This window comes from Hippoglossus hippoglossus, chromosome 6 (genome assembly GCF_009819705.1).
Source record: "Hippoglossus hippoglossus isolate fHipHip1 chromosome 6, fHipHip1.pri, whole genome shotgun sequence".
NCBI lineage: Eukaryota > Metazoa > Chordata > Actinopteri > Pleuronectiformes > Pleuronectidae > Hippoglossus > Hippoglossus hippoglossus.
In genome coordinates this window covers 16,690,140-16,717,078 of record NC_047156.1, presented here as the reverse complement: position 1 = coordinate 16,717,078, position 26,939 = coordinate 16,690,140, and the positions used below count along the sequence as shown (strand labels likewise).

The 26,939-nt window shown below is 43.0% G+C and overlaps 1 protein-coding gene across 5 annotated transcripts in view; it reads right to left on the bottom strand.

Annotated features, from left to right (window-relative positions):
- The window catches only part of reln (reelin), a 99,335-nt gene extending 73,617 nt beyond the window's left edge, over nt 1-25,718 (bottom strand). For 2 of the 5 annotated variants that reach the window (XM_034587688.1, XM_034587689.1), the window contains exons 1-2: nt 25,145-25,717; nt 5,690-5,797 (exon numbers count right to left, since the gene is read on the bottom strand). In XM_034587688.1, coding sequence (XP_034443579.1) covers nt 5,690-5,797; nt 25,145-25,397 — 361 coding nt within the window. In that variant the 5' untranslated portion in view covers nt 25,398-25,717. Of the gene's footprint in view, nt 1-5,689; nt 5,798-25,144 lie in introns of all 5 variants that reach the window. The other 3 variants (XM_034587687.1, XM_034587685.1, XM_034587686.1) reach the window with 2 other exon arrangements.
- Nucleotides 25,719-26,939: the final 1,221 nt, after the last annotated feature.

The window sequence follows — 26,939 nt, the reverse complement described above, 5'->3', positions numbered from 1 at the left end:
TGCCATCTCTCATATGCTGACATTCTGGCTGACATTCAATCTAGCTTCATAGCATGAGGATGCAGACAGCCGACCTTTAGCCTTGAAATGGATGAATGTGTGGATATCTCTATTTGAATGTATAATTGTGCATAATAGAAAAGAAAGACCAATTATTATTGTGTATTCCTATATTTATTTTTTTTTCATTACGCCATGAGTCCTGGTAAATGTGTGGGTGGCATGATTACACTCCTGGCTGCATACCCTCTCCGGCCCCTCCTCCACAGGTCAAGGTGCAGTAGGATTTCATCTCTAATCGGGGCTGTGTGTTAGCATGAGCCCATCCGTCATGGGGACGGAGTGTCGGCTGGATGTCCCTGTCGCTAAGCTGTCCATTTTGTCAGACAGCCAGATCCATCATATTAAGACGGGGACTGATCCTCGCCAGCAGAAGCCAACCGCCCGGCAAATACATACAAATATGCAAATTAACGACAATATAAACATCGCCCGGCAAACGAGCCATCCATCAATGACCACTTTCAGCAGCTCAGCAGTGGCAAGGCAACACCAATCAGCCACTCCGTCAGAGGGAGTGATGGAACGCCACCCTCTCATCTTCTTTCTCTCCTTCCCTCTACTTATATCATTCACACGCTGACTCCCTTTCATTGGTCCCCATTTGCCATTTTTCATGCAAAGTTTCTACACATTTCTTGTCTCCCTCTCCACTCACACTCATCCCCTTAATCTCAACCACTTTGTCAGCCCCATATTGGCATTTATACCATTCCATTTGTCTGTTTTAAAGCTCTCTATTTCTTTCAAGTGCTTTTTGTTCACAGTCATAATTACAACTTAGCTAAAGACATTCAGAATTAATACATTTTCTGTCTTTGTGTTTGAATGAATAATGATGGGAAGAGAAACATTTTCCCATTAGTGTAGCAACACAAATCAGACCACATGTGACATCTTTCTTTCCCTCCTGGCTCTTGCGGTCCAATACATCACTTCATCGTTGCTGCAAATGTTAACAGTTCTTTGGTCTACCCGAAACAAATAAATCAAGATTACGATAATGTATGCAGGGCATCTTATAGAATATCTTGCAGAATATCTTCGCAGACGTCAGTTTGAACGTGGTGTGAGTTCTATTCAGAAAGCCAACGGGCTGGAACGGAAAGAAAAGAGCTCTTAATGGAATAAAAGTCAAAGGAGGGAAAAACTCGAAGCATTTGGAATCCTCCAGCAGCTGAGTCAGTCCAGACTCTTGTTATGTGTGTAGACAACTTACTTGCGCACAACTTACACACACACTGACAGAGAGTTTATAAGTTTCACTGTAAAACAAGCTGAAAAGGTCTCTAATGACTAATTTGGTTGTCAAACTGTACTACCTAATAGAGCAAAATGAATCACTGTGCACACTCTACCTTGTCCATTAACTATATATTGTGACGAGGCAAAGACAAAATTGAAATGTTGAGGCTTTTCTGCGAGTCCCTGGCACCTCAAAATAGAATAAGTGCTGCAGCTGTGCCTCAGCCGGACAAATTTATCCGGCACACGGGCACATTTCTATAAACCACACTCAATTTACACTCCTGCATTCTCTTTCCTTCATGTGGACGCGGCGCCCAAACATAACATTGTTTTTAGCTGCATTTTGCCTGGTTCTGCGCTAGTCATAAGTAATTACAGCGTAATAAAGGTTTGAGGTAAGCTACCCATTGACTAATGGGGGATCTCCTGCCTTCAGGCACAGGAGGAATGAACCTTGGGCAGCCGGAGCAGCAGCTCAGCCCAGGAGCCAAAACTACAGCATTCCTCAGACTACCCTGACTGCCGCAAAAATTGCCCCATCGCATTTCAGCTAATTCGACAATGAGTGGGTGTAGAGTTCCGACGACGTAGTAAAAAAAAGTCTGTCCCTCAAAGCATCACATTTTTATTACAGATGTATTGTGAAGTGCATTGTTATTCAGAGGGAATGGAATCCAGTAAAATGCTCAGTTGTGTCTCCGCATCATGGTGTTTGTGTAAGTCTGACCAAAACAGGAAACACACACAAGACAATGGAAAGACAAGTGATACAGCATTTGTATTTGAATGTTTGGACATGTACATGCACTGGTTTTATGATTTTTCCCATAAAAAAGCAGTGAAGGGTGACACGGAAGGGAATGGGGAATTCTCTCTTCAGAGGCTGGCATGCAGTCATCCTGTCTGCTTGCTACCACAGCTCTGACCACACCAACCGCCAGTCACCCCGGCACAGTGTACAAACACTAACCTCTCTGTCTCCACAACTCCCTGCCTTTATCTGTCCATCCTGTCTTCATTTCTCTGTGATTCTAACCATTCATACTCCCTAATGTCCATCTGTCGCTTACTTCTCCAACAACAACCCAGCAAAAACAAAAATGGCACTCAGTAGAGCGCATACCTTCGCCAAGGCCGAACAGTCCCCTTGAATTCAATTCAATTTGTACACACTCGTGTGTGATATCAGTCCCAGTGGGGTTGGGTACCAAACTCAGTACTATTAAGGGTACCAACTGAAGTAGTACTACTGGGTACAGCTTCACGTTAAATCAATCTGTGCCTTGTACCTGTGAGCGATCTGGGTGAGAGAGTATGTACACGTGAGTGAGAGTGAAAGAGAGAGTCTAGGATAGATAAAGAGAGAAAGAGCAAGACCATGTGACTCACCCCTGGAACCTGATCAGGCCAAGCTGATTTCTGATCAGTGCACATAGTCAGAACAATGGCGAGTCAAAAGTGATCTCAAGTGTGTTTAGCAGACAATGCTCAATTCAATATTTGTAAAGCAAAATGCAAAGCTGGCCAATGCAACACCTGAGGAAACACCAGGTCAAAAATAAAAAAATATCTCAAAGCTGTTGAGTGTGCCGTGTGTGATAGCCTGAAAGCTAGGTCCCCTGCTGAAGCTAACATTAGCACCACGCCTGCAGCAATCACAGAAGAAGTTGAACCTGCCATGGACGAAGAAACTTTGAGTGAGGCATCAAAAACTTCTCTGGCATCCTCAGGTAATTAATCAGCTTGTTGGTTAAGTTGTTAAACTGGGCTTTTCTCACTTTGTTGTAAGAAATTAAGCTAGCATTTTTACTGACGTGAGTCTGAGCCACTGGCTGCCTGACTAGCATGCTTAGGTAAACAGTAATGTTAATGTTATATGAGATTGATGGGTTAGGTTTTCATTATGGCTAAAACTTTAATGTGAAACCAATACAGTGGAAACCTTTTAGAGTGATCACGTCTCCTACTGGTGAAGGTTGGACATTGGATTTGGTTGTACAGAGAAAGTAGTGAATTGCAGGTGCTGGTACCGGTATTAGTTCAAATGTGAACGGTACCCAACCCTATCAATATGCCAGATTTTGTTCATCAAGATCCATTAATTATTCCCTAGGAAGTTGGTGAAAAATTTTGGCAATTTTAATGTTAAAACATTTCCTGGATTTGCCTAAATCCCCATCAACATGTAATGGGTTGTTTGTTGGACCATGTTCCATCTTTCCACCAAGTTGAAAAACAAACAACCAACCAACAAACTAACCAAAAGGGGCAAATACATATCCTCCTTGGCGCAGTTGATTAAATATCTACTAACTTAACAGTCTTGTGATTTAAAATAACAAAAAATTACATTTAGAAATCCTAATTTGCCACTGATCTTTTCATGTGCACAGTCATTTGGTGGTACAGTGAGTTTTCATTCTTCCCATGCTGGAGTTTCCTGCCTTGATACATCTGTCAACCACATGTTCACCCAGCCAACAGCTGGAGTGAGTGCATGTGCTCTTGAGTGAGCGTGGCTTTGCTTTTTGGATTCTAAGTGTGTGTGTGTGTGTGTGTGTGCATGCATGTTGCTGACCATGTGTATCTGTGTCCCCTATATGCCTCCATTGTGGGGGATTTGGAGCCACACCATATCTTAGACACTCTACACTAAACACCAAGCTCATCAAACTCCCTTGAGGAGTTGCATGACCCTTTCGTCCTCACAAATGCTTGAATATTTGTCACAACAACAATGAACATCAAGCTGCATCTCATTCCATTATTGCTCCAGTGCACTATCTTCAAAGTATTTTGCTCAAAGACTGGGTCTCTGATGCACAACGCTGTCAACGGGTTTGCATGAGCTCATTGATGAAGCTCTCCCCCTCTGGGAACATCTCACTTCAGGCCTCACAGGGCTGAAGAGCCTTCAATCCCCAGATGTGACACCTTGTTAGAGAGCATGGTTTACAGACTGACCAGGCTGCCACCACTCCATTTCTCAAAAACATCCCATCGACCTTAAGATGTGCAGATGAATTAAATAAAGGAGAAATCAAATAGCAATTTAGACAGTGGGACTATGGTGGCAGTAACACATCATCCTTCTGTTTCTTCTTCATTTAAACATTATTTTTGTGTTCTTGGGGCCTCACAACGTAGAGAGTGCTCTTCAGCTGAGGAGAGACTGAGTAACTGCTCTGTGGAACCTGGACAGCAACTCTGCTTAGCGGGCTACACATACTGTAACGGAAGGCTTTGCACTCACATGCCATGCAGAGACCCACAGTCCCACAGGCTGCTGCCTATCGGTCTGTGCAGCCCTTCCCTTAAAACTTTTCAAATTAATGAGAGTGAAGCAAAGGTGATGCAATCCTTGCTTGGACGCCTCCCCAGTAAACAGTGCTGCCAAGAGTGAAGAGCTGCCCTGGCTGGGGTGAAGTCAGCATCTTAGGAACAGTGGAGTTAGTCAGAATAAGTGAGCCCGCTGTGCAGCAGTTCTGGGCCAGTGGCCCTGTTCTCTGAGGACTTCTTTATGGCTGGTTCATTGCCCCTGGAGAACCCCAACCCCGTCACACAGGGACTCCATCCGCCCACACTTCATCCAAGTCTAAAAATCTTCAAACACTTAACTTTATTCTAGTTGCCTCTACTGTCTTAATTAGAATGCACTTGTCAAAAACAATTTTGAGACTAAACAAATTAATAACACACAGCAACACATGCAGACAGTCCAAATGGATGCTGATGCTGATAATATAAACAAAAATCTGGGTTCAACAACTAGAATATTAATGTCATAAATGATCTGCGTTTTTAACAAACGAACAAAATTGAATTACACGATCATTTCCTGAATTGTTTTCATAGAGAACTTTTCATTATTGTAATGAGAAGAAAATATGTTTTTGGTAAATTAAATGTCTGTGCTATTCAACTGCACCACTCCACCCCACTGACCCTTTGACTATTAATAAGTTGCTCTTTGTTACTGGAAGTTTAGTTTAGTCTCTCTAAGGCCCTTTCTTATATTCTCTGCTTCGCTCTCCAACGTCCTCACCTCATCTAACCTCCAGTTTTCTGTTTCTCTTCTCTCAAACATCAATGAAAACCCATCTGGCCAAACTCATGGTCACATCATCCCCAACTCCTCATCCATCATGGGCTGTCACAATGGGAGCGAGGAAGTGGTCTAATACTCATTCTGGGAACGGATGTGGATCACTGCGCTGGGCTGTGCTTGCTGTGATACACCATACTCCCAGCACTGAGATACGATTTACAGGATCTGATGGTTTGTTTGTGCTATGAGGGCCAAGGCGGAGCAGAGCTTGTATTGGCACAAGGAGAATGGGTGAGGAAGCCAAATATACAGTGTTATCTTATGAAGACTTACCAAAGCCAAAGGCGGCTGGAGCCGGGATGGGAGCTGACTGGACGGGTGTGGAGGTGTAGAGGCCAGTCACCAGCAGACCATCAAATGATACACTGGTAGAGACGGTTACTGAAGAGAGGGAGAAAGGAAAATGGTTAACATTGGAATAGAATCTGAAATGATTATGTCACATAACACTCAAATAAAACATCCATCCATTATCTATACTGATTATCCTTTTGAGGGTAATGGAGGGAGGTGGAGCCAGCTGACATTGGGCAAGAGACAGGGTACACCTGGACAGCTCGCCAGAATATGACAGGGCTCACATATAGAGACAAACAACTATTCTCATTCCTATGGTCAGTTTAGAATCTGCATGTCATTGGTACCGGAGAAAACCCACAGAGGGAACATGCAAACTCCTCTCACTGGTATTCGAACCGGTAACCTTCTTGCTGTGAGGCCAAAGTGCTAAATTTAATATATCAACTGCTAATGTTTTAGCCACCATTTACTTATAACTCACAAGAGGATGGGAATATAAACAAATGTTGTACTTAGGTAGCTGATTAGTTGTCAGAGATCGCAAATACTTAGTTATGTTCACGTTCATGTGTGATATGCATGCGTGTGGACAGGAAGTCTGGAAGTGTAAACACACACACGACATATCCAGATCCCTAACCTCCTGCCTGCTGTTAATGAGCTCAGAGCTCAGGTGGTAACAGAAATATAAAGTGACCATTAACTGGGAAGCTGATGACACCAAACGCCCCGCAGGAGGGAGCAGAGGAGAGAGCACAGATGTGCAGGCAGGTGTTAAAGCAACAGTAACAATGCCTCACAGACACACACACACACCAAATTAGAAAACCTGCTTAACAGGGGGCTCAAGTCATGTTTAAAGTAATTGAACCAACAAGAAAACAGCATGTTCACGTCTCCTTAGTGTCTGTCTCACAGCAAACAGCACCAGAATGTAATCTAACTCATCCTGAACAAATTACAGGGCTTTAATCAAAGCCTGTTCTTATTGACAATCATATTAAAGGGGAGCGATGAGCTAATTGGCTGTAACCCTGATAGCCTCACTAAGCCTCGACTTGTCACAGGTCAACACAAACAAGCAGGAGACGAGAAAACTGCCGCTCTATTATCCACCTGTACAGATCTATAGTTTTAGTCTATCCAGCGGCAAGTCAACTATTGATCCGCCCAGTAAACAAAGACCCTGAGTGACGGGACCACAGAGCCCGGTGCATCACTGGAGGAAAAAAGAGCTGAGGCACTGGACTGCTTCCAGCCAGACAGATCAGAGCACGGGGGAAAATTCTGCGGCTCAGAGGAGAACACACTAAAAAAACATTTTTTACATTGAGGTTAAAATCCTTTGCTCTTGGGAAAGATGGAGGCATTGTTATTTCCTGACCTGGAATCCCCCTGTTTTTTAAGGGGGAAAACTGAACAGGGAAAAGCAGGAGACACCCGCGGCGCTGGTGTGTTTTTAGTAACAATAGCTACATGTCAGTTTGGGCTTGGGGCGTTCGTTCCTCTGGGCTTGGTGTGTTTCGATGTGGGAATCTGGGCAGAGCAGACTCCTGTGTGGCCCAGTCTGTCTGTCTGTCTGGGTGACTACATTAACACACTCACACAAGGCGCCCAGCTTGTGTGTGTGTGTATTGTTTGTGTGTATATTGGATGTGCTACACCCTGTCTTAAAAGCACAGTTCAGCCCAGCTCGCCTCAAAATCAAAGCCACAATAACTCATCCCACAACTGTCTTTATTATATCCAGACGTTTCCTCCTCTCCTCTACTGTCACAGATAAATGCAAAAATGTAGCTGATGCTCTAACACTGTATTTCACATGCTCCACTACAGCATAAATAAATACACAAAGAGCATTCATTGGCAATGAAGAATGCAATTTACTGCTATAATATTAATGGATGAAAAGAAAGCTGGCCCACAATTTGGCCCATTCAAAACATTCTGCGATTGAAATATCATCATTAGAGAGCCTAATACAAAATGTCATTTGTGTGCAGATATTTATCTTTTGTATGAATGGCTCTTAAAAAATGCTTTGAGCAACAAGTAACTGCCCTGTGTTCCCCTTTTCTCATCAACTGAAGTACTGCTAAATTCTATCGGTGTGTACAAGAAGCCGTATTGTGGGAAAGAGATATTTTGCTTGGCAACAGAAGTATTATCATATTCTATCCATGTTGCGCAGTGCACCTCTTGCTCCGCAATACCCACAGAACGCAGGGGAAAGAAGAAAATCCTTCTCATTCAAACAAGCAATTATCATGTTCATATTGTGTATATATATATGTGCTTATCTTTTGTGCTATTTCCGTTTGACAGAATACATTACCTACTCAAGCAGTCCAATCCAGAGTGTGGTGAGACATGCTATCAGTGTTTACATTATGTTGTATTGATCCAAGGCCAAGGCATGATGCAGTATTTAATGGAGTAATGGACTGGGTTTAATGCACTAAGTTGGACTGGGCTTCAACACCCTCAGTACACACAATACGCTCGTTTCTACATTTCCACTGACCTGCATCACCAAGGTTACACAGACTCCATTACGCCCAATAGACACTTGCCAGTGGGCTACTCACACACAAACACACACTCACTCACACACACACACACAAAAGATTTTTTTGCTGCTTTCACCACGCTATTTCTCTCTTTATCCACCGCTTACACCTTTCTTGCTCAGACTCACTCCCATTTGAGAAATCATGGTTTTAAAGATATGCTCTCTCCTTCACTTTCCCTATCCACTCCCTTCTCATGCGTTTTCTGCTCCCTCGCAGCAGTGTACCTGAACTCTGTTTGATGTGGAGGTCGAGGGGAGAAAGAGTGGAGAGGAAGCAAAGCTGGGGGCACAAGGTTACAATGTTAGAAAAAACTAAACAAGAATGGGGGCGAAGAAGGATAGAGATAGGGAGTAGTCGAGTAGCCCACGGAGAGCTGCGCTACCTGATCAATACAAATGAAAGATTTAAATTATTTAGACATGCCTCTAACACCCCTTTCTCACTCGCCTGTGGAACGCATCAGACGGATGAGCCAATCAGATGAGATCAGATGAGATGAGATCCAATCACCTGTGGCGGTACTTCACACAAACGCACACACATACTCTCTTTCACACACATTCAAAAACGCACACCCACACACACACACACACACACACAGATCTAAAGGACGAGGCTGGCAGCCTTTGATGGTATCCCTTAACATTCTGGTCTATACCTCATTTCTGAGAACCGTTCACTTGGCCGAGGGGGATGAGGCGGGAATGGGGGTGAACTTTTATCACCAACACCCTCATCCAACACATTAACAAATTTTCTGTGTGTACGTATGTGCACTTTTGTGTGATTTGTTCAGTTGTGTAGACAAACCAGGTGTTCGTCTCACACAATTGATGCAAACATCTGACCTAAATTGTTTGTTTTTTCTTGTTGCAACACAGTAAAGAGATATGGCTTCAATATGGAACATGTAAGATGAAATACAATTGTAAGATAAAGCTACATAAAGTGCATCACAGGCTTTTTTAAAACAAATAAATTACAATCTGAATATCTCTGATTCTGGACATGATGCAGTATATCTGGTTTCTAAATTAACTTGTTACACAAATACATACTTTAATTGTGTGGCGATGAATCACAGTATTTGTTTCAGATATTTGATTGCCAGTTTAGAGATGGAGGATGGGTTGGGTGGCAGCTGAGTAAGACCAATCAACTTTAGCCCTGCATGAAAAAACACAGACCCCTTCCCCGTTCAGTTGAATGGAGGCTGTCCATTAGAACAGGGGGGGTGCTAAAGTGAGTGTCTTGGGCCAAACAATGAGGGGTCCAGATAAAATTTGAAACTGGCAACCTCAAGTATTTCCACAACACAACATCATCTAGCAGGGCCAGTAGGATTGCTTTGTAATGTTCACACTCCAAAGTTGCTTCTTGATAACTTTCCAGAGTTGTAAAGTTCTGTGTGTGAGTATTATAAACTGCTGCGGAGTATTTATTATGCTGTCTTATAAACCTTACAGCACATTAATCTATCACTCAAACCGGACTTCCTGGAAGTGAACCTACACTTAAGAATTACAAAACACTCATTACACTGTATGCAGAGCGCTCATACCCACATACAACTGCTCATACTTTATACTTGTACACACCACAGAGCACATCCCTTGGCCCCGAGCCAGCATGTAATATTAATGATGCGATGTGGTATGCCTCATTACAGACACACATAACCGTGCTCCTACTCAACTATTGATGGGCCGGGGGCTTTCTTCACTTCTCTGGATCCACCAGGAGTAATGTTAAGGCACCACACTCAACACACAGTGCAACAAAATACACATTCACAAACACAAAGCAAAGGTCACTCAGATCACAATCACATGCAGAATACACCAAGTGAGGACTAATCAATAATGGAAAAATAAAATCTATTTTATCATACAAAATATTATCTATGCCAGTTTATTTATCTGCAGAACACTGTATTCCTTATTTTGTCTCAACATCTCCTAATATTAGCCTTAATATTTCAGCTAGGATTTCCCCTGACTTCTTCTGACCGCATTAAGGTATTAAACTGAGCGCACAAATGCTGTAAAAGTATCCTCAACACAGCACAAAAAGGTACAGAAAGAATTACATTTTTATAAGATACTTAAGAAACGTGTGCTGTTGCCTTAAGAAATTTATGTACCTTTGGGCAGACTGAGAATCCGTCAATCCTTTGTTTATAATAACAGCAGTAAGGGTAGGGTTGATGATTGATGGATGTATTTTGGCCAGTTCCTCAAGAATAAGGACCAAGCATATTGAACTGTGAAAAACAGACCAAAGTGCTGCTCATGTTGGAAATTCTAAACTAATGTGAATAGCTCACTGTGTGCCGCTTCAGTAATCATGTTAGGGACCAGAAAAATTGGGCCCAGTGGCATCCTAAAAGCAACAGTAATGTCTTCTTATGGTGTAGCGAAGCACAGTCGACACTGTGGTTGGCAAAGCTTGGTGGCATGAGCTCATTCTTAGAAAACAGCGTGGTGAGGGATTAAGGCGGGAGCTGGACAGGAAGTCTTCTGTACGCTCTAATAGAAGACCTGATTTACGGAGAAGCTTACTCTACTTGCTTTGAAGTCCCTGTGTGGTTGGCATGGCCTGAACAGTTCCTTTCTGCTCTTTGTGTACAAACACACCCACCAGACCTCCCCACACCTACACTTTACTCCTTCTCAGAAAAACATTAAGTACTTCGACCTGGAAAGACATGAGGTTCTAACAAGATTGGACTTGGTAGCACTCAAGTAAAAACCAAAGACAGAAAATATCTGTCCACATGAGTTACAACAAGGTACATAGTGGCTAAAATAATTTGTATAAGACAAGAAAAGGAAATACTGTAACAGAACATGTCATGAATGAATTCCCCATTGTTTTCTCCCAGTGAAACCAGGAGGATGCCCCTTTTTGTTTCCAAATGGATGGAGGTTTTCCTGGCAACAGTCTGGATAAAGATAACCAACCATCTGACCCATATCCCACTGGCAGACACACACATGCCCCAGAGAGGACCAGGAAATGAAGGCCAGACCAGGGGGAAGCTATAATTCCATCTGTTTCCGCGGTCATGCCAGTGCCGGGGTGCCACTTCACTCTGAGCTTCCTGAATGGTTCAAACTGTCAGTCATCAGCATGACGCCATACAAGATCAGTCCCAGTTTCTACTGGTACGAGAAAGAAAAGATTGGTCCTTTACACTGACAAGTTCAAGATTTTGAAGACAGACATACAGAATCACGTAAGTATGGATGCTTCTCTACAGTTTCAGAAGATGGTGTGGGAAGTGTGTTTCTGCACATGTGTCATGCGGTGTACCAGTCAGGTCTTAGAGGCATCATTCCATTGCGTAACCTTCTGGCACCATCCTGGCCTGCTGGCACTGCCATCTGCTGCTGTGAAACACTAGATCACAGACAACCTATGAGCCACTGAGCTTCTACAGGTCTGCTTATCTACAACATCTCCACCATGTTTTGCGAACGAGCAAAATTGACCTCTTAAGACAACTTTACAGGTTTTTTTTATAGCTACCAGAAATTATAACGTGCAGACTATTATTGTTCTTGGTCCACTTTGCTTTGTTGAGGTTCTACTCAGAAGTGGAGCTGAAGCCTTCCTGCCTGCCCAACTTGGCGTCACCCCTCCAACAGCCGTGGAGAAAAACAGGAGTGAAGAGGCAGTTCTATCACAAGCATCCTGTTCCTCACACATAATCTGCCTCACAATCACACTTCATTGTGCCGCTTTTATACGATAGTGTATGCGTGTCTGTTTACATTCATATAGGCCTGTGTCACATGCTTGAACACGAGCAAGCACAGGTGTATGAATTATTCTAACAGAAGCCTCAGTTTTTATATTCTTGAGTCTCCAGAGTATAAAATTTGAATGTTTTTATAAATCAGTGCTCTAGGAACACACTCTTGCATATAATCTGCAAATGATCTACAAAATAATAATGTGTATATACAGTATATATATGTACGTTGTCTTAACTATGTGGCAAAACTTGAACTTTGACTTGTGAGAAGGACACAACCTCTAAGGTGTATCAGCTAATCAACAGGGCAAAATCAGTCGTGACAGATCATTTTTTCATAGTTTCTAATGGAACATTGCCTGTTTCAGAGGAAGCACATCACCTTGTGACAACTCAAAGGCTATTCTCTTTACCTGAGATTGGCTTTGATAGAAAATCATCTCTCAGGTCTTTCAACATTATTCATAGGCTCATTGAGCCTCAAACAGCATGCACAGCCCAGCTAAGTACTGATCTCTGTTGTGAGACACTAAATGGGTTTTGATCAGCTACAGTTCAGTTATTTGGACTTTGTCTTGATCGGTTTTGAAGAAGAGTTGATAGTATGAGAGGAGACAGGGTAAGAAAGCACTGCAGGTTTTAAGAACAAAGGACAGCTTGATACAATAATCAGAGAACTATTGCAGCGGGACGGACTCATGCTTAAATATTAATTGAACCCACCTTATAGGTGTTTGTTTTACAGAACTTTCAACATTAAAGGAATATTACTCAACATCAGATACATAATTGGTGGTTACAGTAAAAATGTTATATTGTAATAGGGTTCAGGAACGCCAAGATTCTTTCCCGCTGTCGCTTGGTGACTGCCTGGACTGGAGTGTGAGTTGTCCTTATGATCAACACCATGTGTTCATCCATGTGTGCAGACAAAGAAGAGGCTTCAGCCAACTAGCCATGACAAGCAAAGCAGTTCCATCACTTATCAATACTGAACATGCTAATTCTTTATCAAAAGTCAAAGTGTTTAACAAGAGAACCATGAACCAGGTAATATAATATAATAACTAGTACAGGTTACGGGAGCAAAGTTGCAACAGCCTTCCCGAGAGAAAACTCAAGGAATGTAAGAAAACACCAGGCTGCCTCAAAAACTATTGTCAGGCCCAAACCACAGCATCTTACACAAGGAAACACACAACCCAAGGATGGATGGACGTGTTTTGTGTCACTGGCCATTTGTATGTGTAAAGAGACAACTTATCTCATGCTGACCTATTCCTACGGAAACATGAACACCCACTCGGGCATATAGAGTCAACCAGTAAACCAGCTGTGACAGTAAACATAGTAAAAAATGCCGACACTTGTCGTAGTTTTGTTAAGTTAAATAACTCCCTTTCCATTTCACCTGCTCTAGTGGGTGCTGCCCTGACAGGAACCAGGAAGGAAGTAATGAGGGCTGGGCTGTCAGCCACAGCCTATATAACCTCATTGCCTCAGGGACACCAGGCTACTTAGCCCATATGACCTCTATGTCCTGCGCCACAGCTGGTCTGTCCCCGACCTCCCAGAACCCCCATCAGCCGACCCCAAACTACTTCACAGCGAAGTGAATCATGATCTGGATTTGTCAAAACAAGGCCTTGAGAATTCGGACTAGGAAGAGCAGCATCAAAAGAGTGTCATCCTTTCTGTCCACTGTAACCTACCTATCCAGAGATTTACATCCCTCTAACAACCATCATACCCACATAATTCTGAACTGAAGAGAAAGCAGCTCTTTAAGATAGCAAAGAGAGAGACGATGACTAACGTTCTTCACAATAACTGCAGGGAAGCCACTTTAGGAACACACCACTTAATTGGCCAATGTCAAAGATAGAGGTCTGCAGCATAATGGCCAATGTTGTCTCTGCACAAATGTTTTGGAAAAGGTTCCCATTGGCCATCATATCCAATGTCTGATGTGACAGTGACCACCAAATCACCTCTGTCATTACACCTCTGTTCTGTCACGATCGCACGCTCATACTTCAATCAAAAGATAGAACTGTTAGCAATGCAAGGTTCTGATTCCGTCTTTGAGCCATATCTATGGCTACTCAATCTTAATCACTGAATAATATCCCCTTCCAATCAAAAGAGCAACAACATTTTGCTGTCTTTAAACCATTCCTGATCGTACATAAGTATGATCCCTGCTTTCTAAACGAGGCATTTTCTGTCACTCTTGCGAAAATGATTGCCCTTGAAACGTCATTTTGGCATTAAATTTTGCCATTTAATAACCTGATAAACAGTAATGTATGTTAAGTGTCAAGTGGTCAAAACCACAGAGGAATTAATAGTCACTTTAGAAATGGCAGGTGTACAGCGCAGGAGAAGCAGCTTTTAATTGAATTAAGTGTGGAGTCAAACTACAGAGGGACTCTCGTCCTACTTCTGAGCTGCGAGACAGGCTGTTGTTGCTAATGCACAACATGTACCTCTCCTCACATTAAAGGAGATGAATGGACTAAACTTAATAAATGTCAGTGTCTTGGAGCTATTCAGTCTATGTTTTATTCAAATGACTTACAGTGCTTCTGTTGAATTATTTCCATCAGATAAAATGGCATAAAAAAGTAAGTACTTAATTTTCTTGATGAATTTAAAAAATATATTTTAAAAAACAGTCTTTTTTGCTGAATTACCATTCCTGCATTTCAAACATTGAATATTCGAAGCTCAGTCAGGCTCATGACATGAAAGAGAATAAGTAAGTATGTTAGCACCAGGTGCACCTGCCCTCATCTTAGCCGTCCTCATGGGCTGACACATCAAACTGCACATTTTATCAGAGCATCAACCTGGACTTTTGAACAGCTTGAAATTCGTGAACAGCAAAAGACATGGTGCTCACTTTATGCTGGTCAGCAATTGTACAGTACAGTACATATGGATATTCAACAAGGCTGAGTTTTATTATCTGAATACAATTGTGGCTTCTAGGGGCTGCTGTCAATAGTGCTATTATGTCATTAGATCTTACAGCCGTCAGTTTCTTTATTCAAAAAACATTCATTCCAATATAGGAGAAAATAGACATTTAACTTAAATGGCCTGTTGGAATTTAAAATTCCCACTCTATAAGTGCATCAAACCCAGTGCTTCCCATTGATTATCTAGATTGTTGCCTCTCACCATTCTAATTTGTCCGGCCACAGTTTCAAACTGAACCACAAATGTTTTAACACTTCTCATAATAACATATGAGATCTTGACAAGTTGACAAGTGCTCGCTCACGAAAACTTGCACTATGGTCCATAACCTCCATTTTACTGTCCACACAGATATTCAGACCTCAAAGCAATGCACTTCTTCTTTGATGCAGGAACTTTCACTCTTCAGTCTGTGTACCTGTCATTCGGAATCTGTAGTGCATGAGTGACCTTCGCGCTTGTGCACGTGCACCCCCGTTAGCGCCATATATTGAATTAATTCAGTGGGAAATGCTGAAACCATTTGAAGTAGTTTCATCATAGACACCAATTTATTTTACTGTCTGCGGGTGCTCTTACAGCTGAGTGTCCGACCCCCATGCTCAAATAAAATGAAACATGGCCAACACAAACCTTAACCATAACCTATAGGCCCAAACAACGACTTAATATTCCAATTGGACCATTAGGAGCAACACATTGGTTGTAATGTTTGGAGCAGGTGACTGACAGCAAAGGTCCCTCCAGTTAATCCAACCATGAAGTTTTATATCAAATCAATATAAATTTAGCCCGGCCTGTAAGCTGGCACACCCAGGGTTCTTGGCATCTGTAGCAGGCAGACAGTATTTTTCCTCATAAACATAATTTCATACAACTTTTGCAACAGTTTACCCTTGTTCAAATTAGATTTTTTTTCAAAAAGTGACAGACAACATTAGTCTGTAAATGACTCCCTGTAACATAATCACATCTGTACCCAGTTGAGAATGCTTACTGTCCTGAAACATCTGGACACGTCTCCCTTTTGCAAAACCAGACATCTGCTCTGCCTGTTCACAGACATTATTGTATGAACATGTATATGTGCACACAGGAGCACACATGCTGGCTCTAGCTGCCCCCAGAATTCAAGGCTGACAGCAGCTCCGACCATGTTCCTCCATTCACAGATATAATAATAACACTTTACATAGTGGTTCAATTTACAACTCCACTCTGACAGTGCTTTTCAGGAGCTCTTTTACTTTCCACTCTCATTCTCACTTACACAACATTTACATCATTGCTGTCCTTGTTTCCTCTCTATAATTTAAGAGATATAAAAACATTCATGTAAAACAGTTTTTTAGATGTTTTCATTTTTTTACAGACTTTGTCATTTTCACTCAGAGGAGTAGTACATTAGATAATAACACGATGGGTCAACGGATCAACAACAGATCCAAATTTTTCATTATGTATTAAAACAAATCAACTGATGCAACATGAGTTTAATTTGAGGATAGAGATTTGATCCTTGAAATATAAAACTGTACAGTCACAGATAACAGACAGCAACTGTTGATCGGCTCACAAATTTGAATTCAGTCCTCAGTTTGAAAGCAATCCTAGAGTCTGGCTAATTCTTTACAGAACTCAATGGAGGCAGGATATTGTGCCTCGCCGTTTTGGTCTCCACTCCTCATTCCCTCTTGGCATGACAATTTGAGATTATGGCCAACTAGGTGAAAAAGTACTGACAATAATCAAAGCCTGACGTGCTTCCATGGCTCTTGGGTATGAATGTTTGTGTTGAAAAAGGAGTAGCACAGTGGTGTGGAGGGGGCTGCAGAAAATAGAGGGGAAAGATTGATTTCTAATTAACAAGCTGGTCGCAGTAATGAAAGACTAGATGGTCTCTACTGGTAGTGGATCAATGGGGAACATTTCCCTTGACATCTAGTCTTAATCACACCAGCTCAGCTTGGTAAGAATGCACTCATTGGTGTAATTAACACTGCATCCATCACCGCTCTCTCATCCCATCGTTCCTCTGTCTCAACCTCTACCTCAGACCTTTGCTTTCACTGGAAGGCTGGGATCATTAAGTGACTCCATCACTCCATTTCCTCTGCTGTCATGATATAACGTCTGCATGTAAACAAATGTGTTGAGTCCTCGACAAAGACATTGAACTGTTTACGTTCAGACAAAGTGATCTGTGCTAATCTGTATTGGTATTGGGCATGTTTTCATCAAGATCCAGAGAGAGATCTGGGAAATCAACGAAAAGGCCTTATTTTTCAATAGAAAGTAAAAGAAAAAACCTTGGATCCGCCCCTTGATCCAGATCCACACAAAAATGTAATGGGTTCTTCCCTGACTCATACACCACCCTTCTACCAACTTTTGTGGTAATCTGTCTAGTCGATTTGTGTAATCCTGCTAACAGACAGACAAACAATTGTAGACGAAAACATAACCTCCTTGGCAGAGGTAATAAACAAGATTTCCATCTCCAGGGGGGGCTGTGGTCAATGTTGAGGTGTCTCATTTCTGAGCGCCAGGTGACAAACACATTCTCTGCTTCACGTTATTGTTATTTATTTTTGTCGGAATAGTTTAAGTGAGGACAGAGATCAACCTTTGAGAGAAGAACGTTTTTGCTATCATTGGACACAGTCAGTGACTATGGAGTGTATTGAGGCAGGAAGGTGAAGTCTCTTGCTGTTGTCTCACAGACCTAAAAGATAAGATAAAATCAAACACCTAATCTGCTGAGGTGTAAAATACTCTGGTCCACTGGGTATTCCTTATAGTTTATCTAATATTTCACTAAATAAGTTGATGCACCATTTCAAAAGGGACAACTATTTATGCTTCCATTTCATAAATCTTGCTGAATTTGATAAACCCCAAAAGCAGGAAAAATTGAATATATGTATGTAATCTTTCTTGTCGTCTATTGGGAGAATCACTGTGAATTTTCTAACCCTGAGTCAGAGCTCACTGATGACACATGGACCTGTGGGGGCTAGAGGTATGAGGTTATATATGTGGGATTTCACAACAGAGCATCAGGGGCCCTGTAAACACCAACCCCCTCAACCATGCTGTCACTTTCGGCAGAAATATGTGTGAGCTAGTGTGTGTGCATGGACGTGTAATCTGCCTCTGCCAGCCTGCTGTGTCTCTGAACAGAGAGGGTCTGGTTGTTTGAAAGAGGCCGGGGCTGAATGGGGGGTAGGGCTGGAGCTAATCCGCCTGTGCCACGCGCTGTGTGCCCAGCACCCAGCCAGTTGCACCACGCCGCCTCCTCTGTAGTGGGTCCACTGGAGCGCTACAAGGCCCTCTGAATGCTATCAGCACAGACGACACACTGGGCCCCGAGCAGGGATTACAGCTCTCTCAATGAAGCCGCCAGTAGGAGGATCCAGAGCAAGAGGAGGAGAAGAAGGAGGAGGAGGTACACAATCCTCCAACAGGAGCTCCATTCTCCAGAAGGAAGAGGCCATCGGCAAAGCTGACACGCCAATCAACAGCGGCTGGGAAACCACCCCATGAGAACAACACGTCCAGCAGGAAGGATGGGAAGCAGGGAAAAAAAGATTTTAAAGGATCCATCACTTTTCAAAATCCGGCTTAGAGCCACTTGGTACTCCTTAAGGACAATGAACACTGGCTCATTGTTATGAGGTTGATTGGGTTGGGAACATTAGCATGAGTTTGCATAGACATGTCACATGAAGATCTGCTGATGGAGATTTCTGACAAGTTAAAAACATTGATTCAACCTGCTTGTTAAATAAAAGTAAAGAGGCCGAGGCAAAGGAGAGGGGGAGGCTATTATGTGGCAATACAAAATATTGAAACAGACTCTGGATGGGTGTGTCCCTTGTGTTTTCTGTTAGAAAACTAACACAGTGTCTCACCCTTAGGACTTATAGCGTAGGTCTGTGAGCTGTTGTACTTCCCTAAATGGTTTACCACACTGATTTATTCATGTTGACTGAAATACAGCATTGCTCATCATGCTTATTTTTCAGTAACAACAAAAAATATAGTAACAACAAGAACACAACCAATTGTTTTTTGCTTTAGGTACAGAAAAAAGAAAAGAAAATATGTCTTGGTGGTTTACATGTTGCTAAAGTTGTGCCTCGAGTTCAGTCTGTCCTATCTAAAACTTAACCCTCCAGACACCTGAAAAGGCACACATGGTAAAAACAGCAAGCAATAGGGCAAATGAGAGTCTAGCATCTGCTCCCCCCCCGCTTGTATTATCAACAGCGGGCACTCCAAATCAGGCAAACCCCCAACAGGCAAGCACACACTCCAACATCCTGAAAATACTTATGCTCACTCGTCTACCCACTCATGAAAGTTACCAAAAACACTGCTCACATTTGCCCGTTAAGAGCATTCTTGTTTTGGCTAGAAAATGAACCCCTTGAGGAAATTGAAAATAAAAAATGTAAAAGCTCTTTGCCACATGCCCAGATCAGGCTGGCACAGGCACACACTGCTGCCTGGCATGGGTCCACTCACTGCCTTCAATTTTAGCTTTTTCTACCACACCTGGTCCCATGCTGCCATCAGTGTGGCACCAGCCTGGCAAAAGCTAACAATGTCACTGTTATCCGAGGTGATTTGCTGTGCTCTGATGCAGTGAATCAATTTTCTGTAAATGTAGCATATGCGTGGCATCGGGCCCATCTCAACTATCATGTCTTCAAATCCTCCTGAGTTGCTGGAACTCACAGATTCTTTGAGGAGATATCAAAAGAAGCAACAACAAATATGTCTGTCGCTACCCATTTGGTATACTATCATTACATTGTCATAGTATGCTATAATAGCAAAAGCATGTTCCTGTGAACTTGACAGAGGCATTTAACGCCTGAAAGGCGGAAAGTACCAACCCGTGTTCATGTTATCATGTCATATCCTGTAACATTGACACGAATGATCGTAATAGCCTGCTGATCAGGACATTTGTGTTTAGCCAGCGGAACATCTGACCTGTCTCTATGTCATGATGGATCACCCACTAAGAGCTGAGTGCTGTGTGCATGGCCAAGCGTGCATGTGTGACAAAGGGAAGATTCCCGATGAATATCCATTCTCATTTCTCGCCCATCTGCTCCCTTGTATAAAGGAAACTGGCATATCTCAGTGAATACAATGCTCTTTAAATGGTTCATCATTCAACGTCCACAAAGACAGAACATCCAAACACACCCAGCAAGCCCTTGCAAACAGTAATACACTTGACACACTTCCCTCTACTCAGTGAAGTGACCTATTCAGACAAAGCAGCAGGAGGCAGAGAGGCTGAAGAGCTGGGAAGCTAATGAATGCACAGATTTGGACCATTTGAAAGTGCTAGTGCTGTCCGCATGTTGCTTTTCCCTGGCTCACAAGAGAGCCCTATTAAACCATTAGCCCCTATCCCCTCTACTCTTTCCTCACTCATACTTTCAGTGTCCCTGCTCCCCTAAACGGGATGTCTGCATAAAAACTAGGCCAGTCTTTTGATGGTTCACTGACCAATGCTTGCTGCACCGTAAGAAATACTCAGAGTTTTACTGCTTCTTTTTAAAGTAAATGTAAGTTGAAAAGAGACATAAGGAGCACTAGGCTGTTGGACAGGACAAGTAGAGACACCAGCCAAATCTAATCACTCTGCAAGAACAGAACTCCAAGCATGGCAGCACTGACAAGAAGTGGTCAGAGGTCAGGAAGCAGACCTTTATTGGTCCCCTCAGAGGTTAAGTGGTGCAGAAGGTGATGATAACATCCAACAGGCTGCATAATACCCACAGCAGATTGATGCCATCTTGGCATTCAGACTTAAGACAAAGACAGCTGCGGGCACCTTTTGTAAAGACTTAGGGATGCGCCCTGTGTTTCCATGATGTCCCGCTGAGGCTTCACTGACATGACCTGGTGTATGGAAAGATAACATCTGCTTTTCTACAGCCTTACTGGGGCCTTGAGTCTATGACCTTCACTTCAACATAACTGACTTGTTGTTCTACAGGCATCAGTCAATGGCAAACTCAGTGAAAAACTACGAAAGCCACGAAAAGTAATCAATTTTGCAGATAGATAAAGGGCTTTTCCCACTGTGAAGCACATTGAGTTGTTTCTGGTGGCTGGCAGGAGAGCTGCTGTAGCAATGTGCAATGTCTAATCTGATAGGTTATCATGGGAAGAGCTGATGGCATTTTGTGGGGAGGAATTTATCTCCGAGTTCCCATTAAAAATTTCATTTAGTGGCAATGTCCAAATCTCCTTGAACCGTATAAAGTCTCTAATTTGTCATCAATAATTTGCACGTAAAAAGACCGCAGCAAAGACCATTGACAGATAACCAATGGTCATTTCAGCCTGTACTGTCAAATAGTTCTCTAAGCAGCCCTCTTGTTTTAGCCTCTGTCACTTTCTCCTGTACCTCTGTTTTGCCTCCTGTTTTCTATTGTGCCAGTTTGGTAGAGACACACTGCTGAATACTATTAAATATATTTTGTTTTTCAATTGTGTACAATTGTCTGGACAATGAATATGGTGCGAGGGAGAGCTACGCTACCAATTTGAACCTGCCGGCCTCAGCAGGGACTTGTATGAATGGCTCATTCAGTGCTTTAAACTGAAATGCATAAAAACTCATCTGCAAATACAAATACTGTCAATACAAGCACCAAAAATAACAGACTAATTGACACCAGACAAAACAGCATGTTCTATCCAAACATGTGCTCTGCATGAACACCACAGGCACGATAAACACAACTGTAGCTTTCATCGAAAGTGCACAAGCATCATTACAAAGTGGGGTGAACTCGACAGAAAGAAATGGTATAAATTCTTTGACACACAAAGAAACTTAATCAATCTCACTGGCCCCATTTCTGCTCATGCACCTCAATTTCAAGCTATTCTCCAATGACTTGCAGAGGACACCGCACTGCCGTTCCATTCCCCCACCAATCTTTTCCATTGTGCTTTCTAATCTGACTGTTTAACTGGGTAGAATGATGTCCCCCTATACAGTCGCATCTGAATCCAACGTGCTTCATGTTTTCTGATTCTAAAACAGCCTGTTTGGAGCCTCTTCTAATTGCACCTCTGCTGTGTCACCATCCCTTCTTGAACACTGTTGTTCATCTGTGAAAATCAACAGGCAATGTTTCCAAAGCAGGAGAGCAAGAAACAACAGGAATGAAAAACAACGCTCTTTGATTTACTGTTTACAAACAGGGCTCTGGAGTTTTTTTATTCTGGTGTTGCTTCCTATAAACATGTGGTTGCTGTATGGAGAACATATCACATTCCTACAACAGTGTTAAAAGAAGAAATGAAAAAAGGAAAAAAGTACTGTTTCCTGAGTTTAGCAAAAGTAGTTCAAATGAGTCACATGAATTTTTTTAGAGGACAGACCTCAAATCCCAGAGTGACCTTGCTTCATTTCTCTTCTCTTTCTGTCCTCTGAAAGATAAGGCTGTATGTGGGCAGTGTGTCAGTCACTTGGTTTCCATTTGTCTGGTACAAGGATTGACCCCAGAGCCTTAACGCAAGTACGCACAACTCCAGAAATATTTTCACTTCTCCTTCTGTTTCCCAGCAGTTCCGACTATCTCTTCAGTATTTCTGTTTTCATATGGTCCACTATGACCCTGCCAATACACCCACCCTCTCAAACATTTCAAACAGAGTAACACAACCTCTCTTGGTCATTTAATTCTGATAGGCTAACACAGCAATCACATCAACAACAAACACACAGGGCACAGATACGCTGCCCACACACGGTCATATCACTCAAAAGCAACAGCGAAGTAAGAGGCAGTGAGGTCAGGTCAAAAACCCAATTACTGCAGGACAAACTGGCCACGCAGTATCTTCCTCGTGCTCGGCAACCAATGCTGAGGTGGTTGTTCGAGACACTTGTGTCCTGTCTCTTTTATAAGGGGTCATCAGTCTCTCTTATTTTTCTAACTTTCCCTTCCTCCACAAACAACCTCTCTCCTTCGCGCTCTTTCTTTCCGTTTTCTTTTCAGCCCTTCGACCACACGGCCAGCATCTCTAATGTCTTCCGCCCACCATTTCCACACGCAGGTCTTTCAGTGGTTTGATCACACGTTGCTTTTAGTAGATTAAACCAAATGTAATCCTAAACTAAAGCCCTGGGAACACATAAAAAGCAATGAGGGAAAAAAAAAAACAATTGACCAAATAAATGAAGCATGCGGAAATACAAAAGTTCATTCACTGAAATTAATGAAAAATGTTGCAATTCTCTCTTTGCCCTTTTCTTTATATCACCACCAGATGTACGGTTTTCCCTCTCTCTATCTTTGTCTCTTATTGTTTTCAAAGTGGGCGAATACATTAAACCGCCCCCAAACCACCCAATTTCTGTCACAATGAGCTAGGCAGTGCCCGCGGTACGGACATGTTTACATGGATGTGACCATTAAAGTTTGAGGGATGGGACCGAGGTGGAGGAGATGCAGGAAACTGGGATTACTCCTGCTTGCACAGCTACGCATAAACAGCCCGCCACGTTTCACGCGCTCACTTGCCATTCATCCTTACATCCCCAAGCAAACTCTGTCAAAACCCTACAAATTTAACAATGAGCTGCTATCATCATGTGCCAGAACAGCGGAAGGAGAAAAAAAGTGAGCAGCTTGGAACATTGTCTTTTTTTTTTTTTTTTTTTGTGCAAGCCCCGCTGCTGGTATCTTATCAGCTCAATCCTCTCATCGTCATTTAAATCTCCCCCTACTCCATCCGATCCCAGCCGTGGCCCTATTTAAATCTCTCCCTCCTCCCAGTCCACCACATTTCTAATGCTAATTATTTAAACCTCTCCCTACGCTCTATCCCTCCCATCCACCAGTTAGTTATTCAAATCTCTCTTCACCCGCTCTCCCTACAAGCCCGGCCCCAGTTAAAAGGTACTTGGCTGAAGGGTTGATCCGGGCTGTTGTTTTCAGACAGAGGATAATACTGCTTCTTCCAGACTCCTCTCTTCTCCTGCTCTGTTATCCTGGCCTCCTCGTATCAATTTTCTCTGTATATACAATTACAGTGCAGCACGTATCCTTTTTGCAAGGGGTTTATTTGCCATGAAGACTGGAGGCAGTTGTTAACAGCACAAGAACAGTGTAATACAGTACATCCACTGTTTATCTTTTCAAATTAGGTAGAAAACAACAAAGATGGGATTAAGAAGATAGAGGAAATGTTCACAAAATGTGTGTATTTAGCAAGATAGATAAGATCAGTGATATACATAAAATGTTTATACATCAAACTCTTGGAGAACAGGACAGCTGCATGGGAATGTGACCTTAGTCGCTCTGTGGTGGCCTGAGTGGGTCACTGTCCCCAGTGTTAAGTGGCCAGTGAGTGACTGAGCAATGTGGAGACAGTATGGGAGGTCAGAGGAGATATATTTTCCAAGACCAGGTGCCAGCGCATCATTGTGGGAAAGGAGGCAATTATCTCCGTCTCCTCTTTTTTAATTTTGAATCATCAGTCACAGAATCTCTTTCTGTGGCGCTCCGTTTGTCCGTTCGCACACGCAGTTTTCACACTCTCACTCCCATTCAGTTGGAGGGATCTCGCTCTTAGTCCTGTGGAGAAGCCACCTACACATGGAGCACCAGGATCACAGCTCAGTGAAACACCAAAGCTGCTCGCAGCACTGAATAGGAGTCCCACTCAGCATCACTACACTGATTACAGTTACATAAATACTGGTTTTCAACAACAGCCGCCCCACACAAACTGCACAGTCCCACCGCATGTGTGAACCAAAACAGGAGGAAATGCAGTGCATGTGTAATACTTGATTTGATGGTTTGATATATTTAATTTAATGCATCTTATGCATAATAACAAATTTAGCACAAACATTTTTGAATTCATCAAGGAAAGTGAATTTCTTTCATAAAAGGAAAGTTATTTAAAAAAATATAAGTTGTATTTTTACAACCAGTGAAATTTAAAATTACATGATATTAATTACATATAAATGAATTGCTAAAAACAATAAATCACATTCTTCTTAGCATGCAGCAAAAGAAAAGTGGACATAGTAGGGGGTGTGCTCACCTTGGTACTCTTGTCCAGGGGTGTAGGCAGTGGGGTTGCCCGTAATTTGGAGGGTGAGCAGCACCTCTTCCCCACCTTCTGCCACCCCGGTTCCCTCCAGCTCCCCGTGGTGGGTGCACAGGAAGAAGAACGGGTTGAAACGTGGGTAGAAGCTCGCAGGGGGTGCCCCGAAATCCATGCTGCTGCTCCCCAAGACTAGGGCCAGCAGGGCACAGCCTAAGGCACCCCCGAGAGAGGCCCGCGCCGTGGCCATCTCCCCTCACCAAGCGAGGGGCTGAGGAGGTGGATGTGGGTGAGGAGAGTGATGAGTGAGAGCAAGGACGGCACAGGTAGAGTTCCCAGAGGACAGCTCTTGGAGTCCACAGATGAGTCAAAAGTCCAAAAGTGTTTGCATGCGTGAGAGTGTGTGTGAAATTTAAGTGTGTAAGTGTGTGGGCTTGGCTGTGACGAAAACTGTAAGATCTCTGTTGTTCTGCTTCCTCTCCCTGTCCTACCTTCACTCAAGGGGAGTTCAGAGCTTCGCCTGTGCTGTCCTGCTCCGGCGTTTAAATACCTCACCCCTCCCTCTGTTTCCGTCTCTCCTCCCACCCTCCCTCCTTCCCTCTCTCTGTCTGTCTTTCGCTCTAACACCAGCTCCACGCATGCTGTATGCGCTCTACGAGACGGCCTCCCCTCCTCTCTCTCTCATCCAGCTCTTCTCTCCTCCCTCCTCTCTCCCTGCCAGTCTATCACTCTGCTTTTTTCCTAAATCTCTTCCTCCCCCTCTCTCTTCTCTCCTTCTCTTTACCTCTCACTAAATGACTGTGTTACTCCACTGTGCACTCTTGTATCCCTCTCCTGAGACCTTGGCTGTCTTATCTCAATGCATCTATTAGTTTCTTCATCCCTAACCAGCCCTCTGACAGATCCTTTTCACTCTCCTCTCTCTCCTTTGTCTTTTTTTTGCCCATCCACCAGACTGTCTCCTCCTCTCCCACCCACTATCACACCTCCTCTCTCCCTCCCTCTTCCGATCTCTTCACCTCCCTCTCCTTCCCCTCCTTCTCTGCTGCTCTCTCCCTCAGTCCCCCTCCCCTCTTTCAATCTCCGTGTCCCTCTTTTTCCAAATCCAGACCTCTCAGTTACTCCTCTTCTCTTCAGCAGTACTAAGATTTGTTTTTCTTCTCGTCTACTGTTGCTTTTTTTCATGGGTTTTCCATCAGAATCTCCTTTTCCACAAGATTCTCCAACTTTTTCCCCTTGTCAGAGTGCCGAGCGCCACCTCTCCGCTCTAGATTAACCCACCACTACACTGAACACACCAGTTATAACACTGCCGTTTCTCCCTCACCAGTTCCTGCTCACTAAATGATGGATCAGTACTTCTCCAGGAATCTGTACACACTCCCACATCTCACTATCTCCTTTTTCATCCAGGAAAACATAAAAAAAAAACTCTGACTTTTCATTCATGTACTACCTCCATGTCTGACTTTCCCTGCTCATCCAATTCTTCCTCTGTGAGTAGAGGATACACTTATGCCCCCCTGATTATTCCCTCTGCAGAGCTTGTGGAAACAAAAATATTAATTTTCCAAGTGCACCACAAACACACACTAAAAAACTACACAATATCTTCCATGGTACAAAGCTAAAAGAGAAAAGTCACATTAAATAAATTATCGGAGTGAAGAGGAGAATTCACAGAACTTGCTGTTAAAGCCACTGAGCATCTCTTCTGGTCTCTTTAGCAGCCTGCTGGGTCCGTGTGGTTAAGTGCCCATTACAGCCATAAACAGTCACAAGCCAGCGAGCG